The sequence below is a fragment of the Odontomachus brunneus genome, unplaced genomic scaffold (genome assembly GCF_010583005.1).
Source record: "Odontomachus brunneus isolate Ranch 3 - 2012 unplaced genomic scaffold, Obru_v1 Obru_scaffold_062, whole genome shotgun sequence".
Lineage (NCBI taxonomy): Eukaryota > Metazoa > Arthropoda > Insecta > Hymenoptera > Formicidae > Odontomachus > Odontomachus brunneus.
The window spans coordinates 824231-839236 of NW_022639512.1; the positions used below are offsets into that span (position 1 = coordinate 824231).

Below are 15006 nucleotides of genomic sequence, written 5' to 3' on the forward strand. Positions count from 1 at the left end.
AGAAGTAAAATTTATTTGCTTCCAGAATATATTTGGTAAATAAAACTTATTGAATAGTTGAGCAAAATAAGCGATTTTGTAGTAGTTACAAAATTTTTGGTAGGTTCAACCAACCATCTGTAATAATAGATATTGAAACGATGTAATAGCTGCAAATGAATGAATTTTTCGTTGTGCTGCAACAAAACATACTTATACTTTTAACAAAATAGAACTCGTACCTACTGAATTTTTTATTACATGGGATATAACAATTTCATAACAATTATCAAATATCTGCTCATAACTGTAATATATTTCATATTAAATATTTAACATTAAGTAACTATTACTAAATTATTTAATTGATGTTACTGTGAATGCAATTACGTCATACTCCTGATCTATTAAATATTTGGTAATTATTATCATATTTAGTATTAGTTACTAAGGATTCAATGAATTTCTGTAACTAAATGCAGTTTGTTATAGTTACCAATCTTTCCTCTCAGTGTAGGTATAATCCCATTAAAGCTTCAAAATTAATCTCATCAATCGATAAAATTATTTGTGACTTTATGCAAATAAAAATATTAACAAATAGTTCTTAGGTAGGTACCATTATAACATATTTACTTCAATCAAAATTCTTTTCATTTAATCCGAGTATTGTTTACTCGATTTAAACAAAACACGTTAAAGTTAAGTTTAACACGTTTACATGAAGAGAGTTTTGATTTAAGTAAATATGTTAATGGTATTCACTTAATAAATATTTGTTAATTTTTAAATATTTTTTTCTTAGTATATATGACGATTGATATGAATTTCGATAATTGATTTGTCAATTATTTTAGTCAAAAAAAGTTTCAATCAACTAATGCCCGACACTGCAGCATTTGACACAAAAGACGAGTTTTATATTTTTACAAATAAGAACATTTAACATTCACGTTACTGTGATTGGAAAAAGATGCCGCAAAGGCGAGCATCTCAGATGTTCAACACTTTTTCTACTTAAGTGAATAAGTAGATAGATATGTAAATACGTAAATAAATAAATGAAAAGATAGATAGGTAGATAGAAAGATAGATAGATAGATGGATTGATGGATGAGTAGATGGATGGATAGATAGATACAGAGCGACACAAACGATGCACGAGATAATAAGCCCGAGGAATAAAATGAAACGTCATTCTCTCCAACAAAATGCAGTCGTGCAAGCGAGTCGCGGACGGAAAATCGCGAATCTCCTCTACGATGCTGCGCTCGACGTTTGCCAGCCATCAGCTCTACCTTCCGAGGTAGGAAGAGGACGTGAGAGACTTTAAAATCCACCAGTCGACCGTTTGAGCCGTGATAATTAGGCTAATGAAGACGATCACGCGCGAGTGCGCACCTTCCGGAGCGGCGAATGCGTAATAATAAGTGCGCGGATCTCGCACGAGCGACAAATTGACCTCGTTATTCAGAACGCAGGAAACATCATTAACGCGATTACGCAAAGAGTAGATGGGCTTTGTGAGCACCTCGTGGAAACTGCGAAGGCGCGATCAGAGGAGAACGTCGCGCTTCAGGCGGTTGCAGGCGCTGCTGCCGCTGCTCCGGTAAAGCCGTAGCATGCAGCTATGTACTATTAGCCAAGGGGAAACAGGTCGATCGCCGGCGAGAGGTGGACGAAGAAAGGCGGCGCGTAACAGCTGTAAAAACGAGCTGCTGGAATTAATTGACTCGATATATACGGGAAGCGGTGCGCTGAATTGGGTCAAACGTCGTCGCTCGTAAAACCGCGCGCGTGCTCGTCCGAGGGACGACGAGACGGCGAGGGAATCGCCGGTTGTTTCGATTCTACTAGATATGAATGAATTGTGGTGTTTCTCTCTGCCTTTGTCCTTCTCTCCCTTTCTCTCTCTTTCGGGAAATTTTAATTGCCGCTAGTTAGAATTTCTGCTAGTTTAGAAGATTCTAGTTAGAATCACTAATATTTCTAGTCATTTATATCCAATTTAGATATGAGTGCACATTATGACTATTGATTGTTTGATTAATACGTCATTTAGATAACTTGATATGAATGAATTGTGGTGTTTCTCTCTGTCTTTGTCCTTCTCTCCCTCTCTCTCTCTTTCGGGAAATTTTAATTGCTTTGATGGTTTAAGGGCCGGTTTCACCAACTTCGGTTAAATTCTAACTAGCAGAAGTGCCAATATCGAGATTGAATATAAATTGTTCATTGAGGTTCAGTATGACACTCTTTATGGCACATCGCATTTAAGCTGGCTACTCTGCTACTTTTAACCCTCGGTTAGCTTAACCGGAGTTGGTGAAACCTAAGTAAGGATTTGAGAATTCGCCAGTTATCCAAAACTCACTAATATTTCTAGTCATTTATATCCAATTTAGATATGAGTGCACATTATGACTATTGATTGTTTGATTAATACGTCATTTAGATAACTTGATATGAATGAATTGTGGTGTTTCTCTCTGTCTTTGTCCTTCTCTCCCTCTCTCTCTCTTTCGGGAAATTTTAATTGCTTTGATGGTTTAAGGGCCGGTTTCACCAACTTCGGTTAAATTCTAACTAGCAGAAGTGCCAATATCGAGATTGAATATAAATTGTTCATTGAGGTGCAGTATGACACTGTTTATGGCACGTCGCATTTAAGCTGGCTACTCTGCTACTTTTAACCCTCGGTTAGCTTAACCGGAGTTGGTGAAACCTGAGTAAGGATTTGAGAATTCGCCAGTTATAAGATTGTTGACGTCAGCACGTACATAACATCTCTATTTTGTTTTTTATTCTGTATTCTTTACTACCTTAAATTACCCGGCGTTGCCCGAGTTATCGTGTCAAGGGGATGCAATCAGGGAAGAAATGGATTGTTCAGGTTTTATGATTGTCTAAATTTCCCGCAGAGTTCTAAAGAGTAATTATGCAAAATTTGATCTAGATTGGTTGAAGAATTTTCGTTAAAGGACATACGGACATTCTATATATTCCTTTTGCTCTCTCTTTCTCTCTCCCCCTCCCTCCCTTCTTCCCTCTATCTCTACTTCTCTCTCTCTCTCTCTCAACATATTTAGCATGCTCTACTTGCGTCTTCATATCATTGAAAGATATCTGTCGTAATGAGACACAACGTGCGACTTAATGATCGCGACAATCGCGCGTTCTCGATCGAATCGAGCGTCGTAGAATACTCGCGAGGTGACACACGCGGGAGAAGAGAACGTAAATTATAATCGCGAATTTTGACGCGAAGACTCGTTAATCTTGTTGATTTCGACGCGCGATGACACGTTAATCAATAACGACTGCTCGCGTAATCCGACGTCATGAGCGTGACGTCACCTCGTTATCGTCTCGTTAAACGTTGCACGCATTCCTGATGTGTTTGCGACAGAAAATATACGTGTAAATCATGTCCGATTACCAGGAACCGTAAATACTGGTATGAACGGTATTTCGTTGAGAATACAACGATTTCGTGCACAAACGCGTATCGCATCTGGCAACCGTCATTATGCATAATATATGAGCTCGTTGATTAAGCTTCGATAAAACATTCACCGGGACAATACTCGATCTCTCTAATCATTTATATTCTTATCACCGTATTATCATCATATTTAAATGTATGATACGACACGATATGTCAAGTTATCTAAATGACGTATTAATCAAACAATCAATAGTCATAATATGCACTCATATCTAAATTGGATATAAATGACTAGAAATATTAGTGAGTTTTGGATTACAAAATGTTAAGGCTTAGTGTAATCGTCAATTATATTGCGTCCAACAATTATATGCACTCACGAATCCTACAATTCTTTCAGTAGACACACACAGAAATATACTTAGCATTGTACGCATTCATTCAAGTAAACTCAAATAAATAAATACATACATTCAAGTAAATTACTTGTTTCAAGTATCTCATAAATTTATACGTCCGCAAAAATCTATTGTAAGTTTATCATAAGCGTCAAATTGACTCAAAATATATTCTGAATCCTAGTAAGTTTAGTATTTCAATTATGAATATTAAAGTAAAAATTGAGTTTGTTTAGTACATACAATCGAATCAACTCGATTAAGTTATCCTCGATTTAAGTTTCGTAATATTCTTGTAAAGACAATAAATTCTTTTTTTGAGCAAATGATGAGCTTTTTTAAAATCTATGATAAATATACTTGAAGACTGTTATTAAAAAAATAGTCTTTTGCTAAAGATAAAAATTTTGTTAGAACAAAGAAGGAAAGTAAACTGTGCAATCGTTTTTCTCAGCAGAGTACAATGGTGTTTTTCTGTGTGTTGGCGCATTACAGCAACCCCAGATAAGATTGATCACGATTTTCACGGAACACTAGTAAAATTTGCGCTTGACTCGCGTAATCTCCTCATAATAATATACAGACGCAACATTATCTTATTTCTTGACTGATGTATTAGTCGGATTTTCGTATCCGGGTTTAATATCCGTTTGATCATTCATCACGTGCGAAAATAAACCTGATATATACCATCGTAATCCAACGTCCTTCGACGATCCCGTTACGCGTGTAAAGAGCTGCATCACTAATCAGTACACCAGCACAAGGATGGACTTACGACTATCGATCATCCCGCGATACCTGAACGTGCACGACACGTCCTATTACTTGTTGCGCAAGGTGATACGTTTCTCGTGTGCATTTACTTTTTAACATTTCTTTTTGTCACGGAAGCCGTAACATTCCACGCTGTATGTTACGAAGAAAAAAATGGTTACCTTACGTGGAGTGTATTACTCCACGCTTCATTACCCAAGCGTGTGTCAAGCAACGTTAATCCAATTTTTCTTATCCAATCGTGTTAGAGACACTGTTCACGAAAGAACAGAGAAAATAGCTGAGCATGTCTCTTTGACCCTTACCATGGCAATAGTAATTAACGATGCCATGTACGATGATTTTCGTATGTATAAATATGCTAATATAACTTGTCATATATCAATGTAATTATGAAAATTTAATTCGTTAAGATGTTTCCTTATCTGAGTTTCAGGGAAACATTCATAAGACGCTAATTGACCAAACAGATACACGTTAAACTGCCTAATGCTAAAATCAAACAACTAGAAAAGAGTTTAACGATACCGATCGTAGAATTGTTTTCTTACCGGTGCATTTTCCTTCGGGAAAATTTTTGTGTTTTTGTCATAATTTCTAATAAAACATATGCTCTTATTTTCCACGTTATATAGCAGCAAATGAATGCGTCGGCTGTGCACTAAGAGAAAAATTATATTAAAATCAACAAATATTTCCTTGATAGGTGCCATTAATTTATTTACTTAAATCTATTTATTTAAATCAAATATTGTTTATCTAATTTAAATAAATAATATTTGGTTTAAATAAAGAGAATGTAGATTTAAGTAAATATGTTAATGGCATCCATCAAGGAAATACTTGTTGATTTCAATATAATTTCTCTCTAAGTGTGGGCGGGTTATATAGAACGGCAAGATTATAAAATAATTCTCCCACTATTACAACATATGATATAGCTTTTAATCTTCAAGTTTTATAGCGACTAAATTTGTTGGCACACGGAAAAAAAGATTTGCTAATATATGGACAATTAAAAATATTAACTGCAGGAGCAAATTTTCTTGCTTTCATAGCAAAGTTATTTAGTTGTGATAGCTAAAAGATTTGCTATATATATTAGCACATCCTTTTGACATATTATATAGCTTTTAATCTTGAAGATTAAAAACTATATATATTGTAATAGTGGAAGAATTATTTTATAATCTTGCCGTTCTATATACCCACACTGAGAGAAAAATTATATTAAAATCAAGTATTTCCTTGATGCCATTAACATATTTACTTAAATCTACATTCTTTTTTTTTAAACCAAATATTGTTTATCTAAATTAGGTAATATATAAATATTAGCTTATATATATTAGCAAATCTTTTAGCTACCCTTTTTAGCTATTACCTAAATAACTTTGCTATGAAAGCAAGAAAATTTGCTCCTGCAGTTAATAATTTCAGTAATCCATATATTAGCAATTTTTTTTTCCGTACAGGGTTCTATAGTTTGAGGAAATTTTCTGTGCTTTAGTGAGGTAGGCGTTCGAGCCAGCCGATATATATTAGCACATCTTTTTGACATATTATATAGCTTTTAATCTTGAAGATTAAAGCTATATAATAAGCTATATATGTTGTAATAGTGGAAGAATTATTTTATAATCTTGCCGCTCCACACTGAGAGAAAAATTATATTAAAATCAACAAGTATTACCTTGATGCCATTAACACATTTACTTAAATCTACATTCTTTTTTTTTAAACCAAATATTGTTTATTTAAATTAGGTAATATATATATTAGCAAATCTTTTAGCTACCCTTTTTAGCTATTACCTAAATAACTTTGCTATGAAAGCAAGAAAATTTGCTCCTGCAGTTAATAATTTCAGTAGTCCATATATTAGCAAATTTTTTTTCCGTGCAGGGTTCTATAATTTGAGAAAATTTTCTTTAGTGAGGTAGGCATTCGAGCCAGCCGGGTGTGTACAAGCCGGCGACTGCGCGGATCGCCGAGCAGGCCGGTCGGCGAGGAAAAAATTCAGAAGCCGTGACATAGCCGCGAAATGAGTCACTATGCGCGAGCTCGCAAGGCGACTCCTAATTAATAAAAGCGATCACGTAGGACTGACTCACCGTGAGGATTGGTGAAGTATCCCCAGGTGGGAGTCGCGGTCGCCGCCGCCTGCACCACCAGAGCCACGACGCTCAGGGCCAACGCTCCAGCGGCGCCTCGCGCTGCGAAGGCGCGCTTCTCGCTCCGCTGCGGATCGGTAGTCGTGGTCGCGACCGCCCTCACGCCCTGACGGATGCTCGGATCGGTTGCCATACCTCATGCCGTTCGTATCTCAGCGGGACGCGCTCCTCCGCCGTCGCCCTCGCATAGATCCTCGACGATCCCACGCGATGTATCGAGCCGACTGCGAGATACCGGCGAGATCGGGTACCCTCAACGGTACTCGCTCGTAGATCACGGATCGATAAGTCGCCGCGCCGGCAGGAGGACGATCCGCCTGCGGTAACGGCGACGCCGAGACGTCGTTCTGAGTCTCCGGTCGATTTTTTGATGACGCCGTTGACGTCGATCGCCGCTGATGTCGCTCACGGCGACAGGTAGACAACTGTCCCGCGGAGGCTGCGCGTAGGCCGAGCAGCGATTCGGAGATCGATCGCCTCGGAGGGATCAGTCGATTACGCGGCGATTCAATTGACTCGGTGCGGTCTGTACGCTGTGAGCGGGAATCAAGCGCTCCGAGCATCGGCGCGGCTCGATAGCACTCTGTCGGGCAATCGATTAATATACTAGCGCGTTCGATTGCTCCCTCGAGAGGAAGAGCCGAGTGTCGTGAGCTCCTCCGCTAATTTTCACATTCGACTCTCGTCGAGAGCTCGCAGACTAGCATGAAGACGTACGTTGTCGAGTCCTCAGCAATCGCATTGAAATACTGTCGACAGTCTCTTTCGCGAAGCGCGCTCCAATTGAATGACCGATCGCGGAAGCTCCTGATACCTCGATTGGAGAACCTAACCTCGAGATGTTGACCCGTCGCCCGCGTGTCCTTGACTCTGACCGGGAACCCGGCACGGTTTCGATGGTGCCAGCCGGTGTCAAATCGTTCCGTTGATTCCGTAGTCACGTGGCGCGTCGTCCTCGTCGTCGTCGTCGTCGTCGCGGTCGATAATCGAATCTCGTGGCCGCGTTGTCGCGTGCACACGCATGCAATCGATAGCCGAGCTTGGGAGAACGAAAAGGTGCGCGAGAGGTGGTCGCTGTCGACGACGAGGGGCTCGGGGAAGGGAGAGCAGACGAGAAGCAAGATGCGAAGGGGGGTGGAGAAGAATCAGGTTAGGTGTGGATTCTCCACGTTCCGTGTCACTATACTTCCCGACCTACCGTTCTTCTTTCTCGTCACACCTGCGTGTGAGAGTGTGAGGTCTCGTGTATTGTGTCTCTTGGCGAGTGCTCGTACACTTTTCGTTTCATCTCATTCCCGGCGCGTATCCTGATGTATCCCGGCTCAGGATGAGAGAATTTCTGCGCGCGGCGATAAATATATATTTATATTTCTCTCTCTCTCTCTCTCTCTCTCTCTCTCTCTCTCTCTCTTCCTCCTCTGTCGCTGCATCCACCGCGCGACAAGGACGAACGCGCGCGCACGCGCCTTTATTATCTGTATACGTATTATATCTTCCTCCCTCGAGAGAAAACCCTTCTCGTGGATGCTATCGACTCCCTTCGTACTCCGGCGTGCTCTCCGGGAACCGGTTTTTGTGATGCGTAAAACGGCGCTGCTAAAAATAAGGTGTCTTCTCTTCTCTCTCTCTCTCTCTCCTCCTCACGATTCCTCGCTCGCTCGTTCTCTCTCTCTCTCTCCCCCTTCTCTTGTTTTTTTTCCTTCGCTCTTCCTCCTTTCAGCCTTCTTCCGTTTGTCTCCCCCTTTCGCTCTTTATTCTCTCCGTCCGCGTTCCACTCCGGACGCTCAGTCTTCGGTCTCGTTTGCTCCAAAGAGTCCTATCCTCAGGTGAAGAGGGACGAACGGTTGTACCGATGCGCGCTAGATCGATCGTTGGTTAGACCGATCGATCCGAGACACGCTCACACCGAGCCGTCGTCTCGACGCTCTATTGTCGACGCGATCGTGGAAAACCGCTTCCCACTCGCGAGCCTGAGCGTCGCATTCTCGTACGCACGTTCTCTGCTCCTCCTCCTCCTCTTCCTTCTCCTCCTCTCTTCCTCCCTCGTTTCCGTCTCGCTCTCTGTCGACGGACTCTCCTTTTCCCCGTCGCGCACAAAAACGCAGTGCGACTTTCTCTCTACATCGTCGTCGTGGTCGTCGATGTCGAACGAGTTGGGTTCGGTAGCGAGTCTGCCTGCCTGCCTGCCTATCTACACCTACCTATCCGCCGTTCCTGGAGGTCACGCGTCCGTTAGGTTAGATTGCTTGGTAGCCTGACAGGCCGCTTGCTATTTACCGAGTCGACTATACTGCCGCTATAGTTATCGATCGCGCGCGGATACGCTCGCTTCATTTCGTGCCACGTTACAGGCCAGACCCGACGAGGAGTTTCGCAACGACCACACTCTGCGCACTGCCGTTCGTCCGTTCGTTCGCTCGCTCGCTCGCTCGCTCGCTCACTCGTACACTGGCGCGGCTTTTACTACGACGCTTCTGTCGTGTACGCGTGCACACGTTGGACCGACAACACCGGCCGCACCGACGCCGACATTGCTCGATTTTCCCGCTGTTTCCCGCGAGAAGAACCGCGACAATCGTGCACACACTGCTGTCCAGTCTTCCCCGGGCTCGGTCACTTTCGCCCGTGTCACCGTGTCACCGTGTATATGGGTCGTGCGACTCGAATCGCGCGCGAATCGTCGTTGTCGTTGTCGCCGCCACTGCCGCCACCTTCGCGCGATGTCACTGACGCCCCACGCACTCGTTCGAAAAGCCCCGCGGGAACAGCAGGACGTATCCCACGGGGAACTACTTTTTGGCGGGCGCTCTCCGCGGAGGCGCGCACGTCGTACTGGGCGCGCGGGCACTCCGTTAGTCGACGCGGCGTGGCGCGACAGCCGACGATGATGACGACGCGATGTCCACCGTGTTTGTACCTGTCCGTTGCCGCTGATACTGTTGGTGCTGCTGCTGCTGCTGCTGCTGCTGCCGCTCGACGTCCCTGTGTGCGCGAGTAATCATGCATAAAAAAAGAGAAACCACACACTCGCGCGGGAACGCTCGTACGCGCGCGTTCGTGAGCGAGGCGATCTGAAAAACGTGCAGGTAAAAGGTGAGCGGCGCGGGCGGAAATATGAAAAATCGAGTCCGCGGCGCACGTACGCATCCATCTGTATATGCACGTATGTTTGTACCTGCGCCGTGTCCCGATGACGACGCGACACACACACACACCCACGCGCACGCGCGCGCGCGCGCGCGCTCTCACGCACGCACGCACGCACGTACGTCCGTCGTCACGTACGTACGTTCGCGAAGAATACGGAGTGTGCGTGCGAACGATGGTGCGCGCGCCCGACGGCAGCGACGGAGAAAGAGAGAGGGCACGAGAGAGAAAGAGAGAGCGAGAGCGTGAGAGAGAGAGAGAGAGAGAAAGAGAACGCTCGCGCGATGGACAGAAGGAAGAAAGGAAGAAACGAGGAAAGAGAAGAACGGTATATGTACGCGAGCCTGCGCGTTGCGCGGCATACTGAGCTCCGAGCCGACCGACGCGGTCGAGGCTGCCTCGAACTCGCGTTCCTCGTCTCCCACTGTCCTTTTCCCACCTGTTTCCCTCGTCCACTCTTTCTCCTTCTCTCCCTCTCTTTCTCTCTCGCCTCCCTCACCCGTCGCACCGTCTCGCTCGCTCCGTCCTACACCACCTCCTGCGCCTCCCCGCGCCGCGTTTGTCACTGTGCTCTCCACTCATGACTTCGCAGCTCGCTCTCGCACCCGCAACACCCGTGAACCCACGATCCTTTCGCGGCTGCTCCTTCAAGCCGCGAGTCCTCGTCGCGTCCTGGAGCTCGCGACGCGAGCCGTTTCACGGGTACGTCTTTTTATTCGCTCAGAGGGTTACGCGTGGGACGAGAACCTTTCGTCGTCATTTCCTGGAGGACGTAAGTTCTCGTTCTGTGAACTCTCTCTTGTCGATAAAAGCGCTTCTAAATGTGACTTGCGAGTCTTCTGCTTGGCTTATAAGCCATTCAGAGGCACATTTAGAGGCACTTTTATGCATAAAAAAGGATCCAAAATAAGGTCCTTGGTCTTTTTATGCAGAGAAAATCTGGTTCTCTTTATATGAAAAGAAAAATAAAAATTAGGAGAAGGAACCGACGATATGTTCTCATCCCGCGTAGTATTGATTATTTTATATATTTCATGACACGCGCACCGTTTATATCTGAAATTATATCAGCCTGATTCAATTAATTAAGTTGAACGTGCAAACGCCGCGGCGGAGCGCTAATTAATAATGAAGCCTGATTTTACGAGACAGTAGGAAAACGTTGGACAAAAGCTGCGCTTCATTGAAGCTACTCATCAATTAATTATAATGAATTCGAAGTCTTTTTGCAATAATCGTCGGTCAGAGATACCGGTTTTTATGATTGCTGTATCGCTTTATGCAAATTAAATTCCAAATTTCGTGTCTTCACACCAAATAGTCACATTCGAGAGAATCTAATTGCGCGGATTTGCCAAACTGAGTAAAAATAACGTGCGGCGTAAAAGCGACACGTCGTCGTCGGCGATTTCTCGAATGCGCCTATTAGCGCGCGCGGTCAAGATCGCACGGTGGCGTCTCGCGCTAATATCAGAGCGCGATGCGCTCATTTTTTTTTCATACGAACGCCGCGTTTTGCTTAATTAAGGCTAAAACGAAAGCCTTTGTTCGCGACCACGTCACGTCGCGGCGCGGGAAGCGACCGTCGTTAAAATAGTTAAGTGGGCAATTATATTTTACGGTATGCAATAAGCCGGCACCAACTACTTCCTGGCACCGGTGAAATCAATGAGAGAATATAGAGGAACGTTCAATAATGCCGATGTCGCGCCGTCTCGCGGATGCGTCTCTCTTTCGCGAAAGGGTTACGCACAAAACAAGAACTTTTCGACGCCCTTTCCAGAGGATTTGGATTTTTCTTTTTCTCTCTTTTTTTTAATAACCATATAGAGTATTTCTATTACGCTGTCACTAAGAATTTTTTTTCATTTTGCCAAATCGTGCGCACAATTTACTTCTGAAATTACGTCATTCTGAATTCTCATGAATTAAATATCAATAATAAATATAATTACATATTAATAATAATAACAAATATCAATAATAAATATAATTACATATCAATAATAATAATAAATATCAATAATAAATATAATTACATGTCAATAATAATAATAAATATCAATAATAAATATAATTACATCAATAATAAAATTAATTACATCAATAGTGAAGTCTAATTTTACGAAATGTGTATTGGGGAAAGAGAAGGCGCGATAACTTTGTGGAATAATAGGTCTTTTTACACATACACACACATATATTGGGAGACAAACTAGACTTGTTCTTTTTAATTAAACTACCTGAAACTATCTGATACAATAAGTTAGAGTAAAACAAATATATTTTATTTCACTCTAACTTGTTGCACCAGTTCAGGCAGTTCAGCTAAAAAGAACGAGCTTAGTTTGTCTCCCAATATATGTGTGTATGTGTGTGCGTGCGCGCACACACACGCACGCGCGTGCGGTGTGAGCGATTTTTCGGGAACCCCGGAACGGGAACGCATTCTCGTTCTCCCACGGAGTAACACATCCCGCGGAACAATGAGCACGCGTGAGACGGTGCGACGCGCACGACGCACCATCACGACCAGCGTAAACCCGCTTAAATTGCGGCGACTTCCGCTTTTACCGAGATATTGCGCTCTTGGGTTTCGTCCTACTCATGTTTCGCGCCGTGAGTCTTGGATTCCAAGTCTAAGTCTATTACTCGGGGAGAGACTTTGAGAGTTTTTCCAGCTTAAAATCCTACTCGAGGTCGATGATATTTTCCGCCTCTTTAACCATTAGGCTGTCGGCATTTTTTCATTAAAAAAGTGGTTTCTTTTTCTCAAAAATTTGTCTATATAAGTAACATGGTGTAGAATTTCGAGATTTGTGCAGAGCCACAAAAGTGGCTTTCCCGGCAGTCTAAAGGTTAACGCAGTTAAATAGTCTGTTCTTTTTAGCTGCACTGCTGAATTGGTACAATAAGTTAGAGTGAGAAAAAATATACTTGTCTCACTTTAACTTATTGCACCAATTCAGCAGTGCAGCTGAAAAAAACAGACCAAAAGTCACTGACTAAACATATCGTTCACGACATATCTCTCGCCGAGAAACGTACAAAGTTCATTTGACGAACTTTAAAGTCCTTATATCATTGTAATCTGAAGTAATGTCGCAGCGAATGAAACAAATAACATGACACTTGTATTCTGTAAATATCTCTTAGAGTAAAATCTCATTCTCGAAGAAATTTCTAAAGTCTCATTTAAAATGAATGGAGATTCGCCCGAGGAAATTTTCTCAGAGCGAAATTTCACTCTACAATGAGTGGAAATTTCTCAGAGTGAAATTTCACCCCAAAAATAAATGCAAATTTACAAAGAAATTTAGAAAATCCTTTCCATCGCCTAAGTCTTGGCGCAAAAAGTGTCGTTATTAAAAAATAATGATCACACGAGAAGGTAACAATCTCCCATTAGGGACGGCGATATCGGAACGGCGGTAACACGATCGACCCTATTGTTTCGCGGCTTTATTAACGAGGAAGTCATCGATCGCTCGATATCATAAGTGTAGTCACTCGGCAAGTCGCGATCTTCGATACACACACACGCGCACGCATATGACCGAATAGAATTTCCGTTCGGCTCGGCTCGGTAATTCAGACTAGCAGCGTGTGTTGTGCGCGAAGCGCACCGTGCAATTACCGGTGGCGTGCCGCCACAATTATCGAGGAATCAATATAAATGCGCCCGGCTGTCACTGCAATAAACTCATAATCGTTTCGCGTCGGAAGCCACCTCTAAGAGCGCGATCGCTTCCGCGCAAGGCGCATTTAATTAATAACTTCGGCGCCGCCTGTTCATCGCGTCATCGCGGAAGGCGTGGTGCACAGCGCCGTGTCTCGCTGGAAGTTATGGTTTCCGCAGCTCGGGGAGCAATAAGCCCCGGCTCTGGCGGCCCTACATTAAACGTGACATTTTATTCCGCGGCACGGCAATGTCCAGATCCGGTTCCAGACCAGGCGATCCGGAATTGTTAAAAAAAAAAAAATGAGAAAATTAAGAAGAGGTAAGAGCTTCTCTCTCTCACACTTACACACGCGAGATAGATAGAGCGAACAGGACTGGAAACATGCAAAATTGCAAAAATGGATGACCCAATGTCGCTCACCGTGATAAGTCGAATAAATCGACCGTAAAATTTGACACGCTGCTTTTTATTCGACATCACTGAGCGAATGACGTTTCTTGCGCGGGCTCTCTTCCAGACTAATTACACAAAGAGGAGATTATCTGTCTCTGCGGAAAGTAATTCTCCGTTCCACATTACGGGAATGTAGGTTTCGTGCGATTAAACACGCGGTGCTTAATCTCTCTCGTTAGACACGCAAGAGAGAGAAAGAGAGAGAGAGAGAGAGAGAGAGAGAGAGAGAGAGAGAGAGAGAGAGAGAGAGAGAGAAGCGCTGAATCGTCGAAGGACACGGCCCGTCGTCATGATCATCTGCGAGCATAAAACTTCTCTCGCCTTTGAGCCATATTCACGTCGTGGTGATTAACAATGGTAAAGCCAACCGGTACGCGCGATCTGATGATACTTGTCTCGCAATTACCGGCGCGCACGGGAATACTCATCCGTAAAGTCTTGAAATAACCGCTACGTTAGCGTTGTTGCATTAATAAGCTTCATTCACGACCAATAATATTGCCGCACGCAACTCCAGCGTCTTGAACAATTTCCTGACATATTCCGGCAAGAAGTAACACAAAAAAGTAATAATTGGAAATAAATAGAGATAATTAATGCCGGAATCGCAATGTTCAAATACGGACAAAGGACATTTTTTCATGAAAATCAAGATAGCCAGTCTCCGAACACTAATTCTTATTGTTTTGATCTTTATAAATAAAATTAATATTTAAATAAATATTGAGTGCGAGCGTAGCACAGTGGACTATACACTAGTCTACCACGCTTAGAAGCCCAGGTTCGATTCCCAAAGGAAAGGAAAATTTTCGTACGCTCGCACTCCTCTCGGAGGCTTGACAAAACCTCCGAGAGTATAGGATAAGAAATCTAAGGATAAAGAAATCCAAAAGGATGGAATTGGAAGTATAAGTTATATATATATATATATATATATATATATATAT

At 43.0% G+C, this 15006-nt stretch overlaps 2 protein-coding genes across 3 annotated transcripts in view; one reads left to right on the forward strand and one right to left on the reverse strand.

Annotated features, from left to right (window-relative positions):
• The window catches only part of LOC116846228, a 90002-nt gene extending 80541 nt beyond the window's left edge, over positions 1-9461 (reverse strand). The window contains exon 1 of the mRNA XM_032819784.1: positions 6717-9461. Coding sequence (XP_032675675.1) covers positions 6717-6909 — 193 coding nt within the window. The 5' untranslated portion in view covers positions 6910-9461. The remainder of the gene's footprint in view (positions 1-6716) is intronic.
• LOC116846231 overlaps positions 1-15006 on the forward strand; it is a 106310-nt gene that overhangs the window by 49908 nt on the left and 41396 nt on the right. The window contains exon 1 of one of the 2 annotated variants that reach the window (XM_032819796.1): positions 9735-9869. The exons of the other annotated variant lie outside the window; for it this stretch is intronic. The gene's annotated coding sequence lies outside the window, so the exon portion shown is untranslated. Of the gene's footprint in view, positions 1-9734; positions 9870-15006 lie in introns of those variants that run through there. 2 annotated transcript variants of the gene reach the window in all.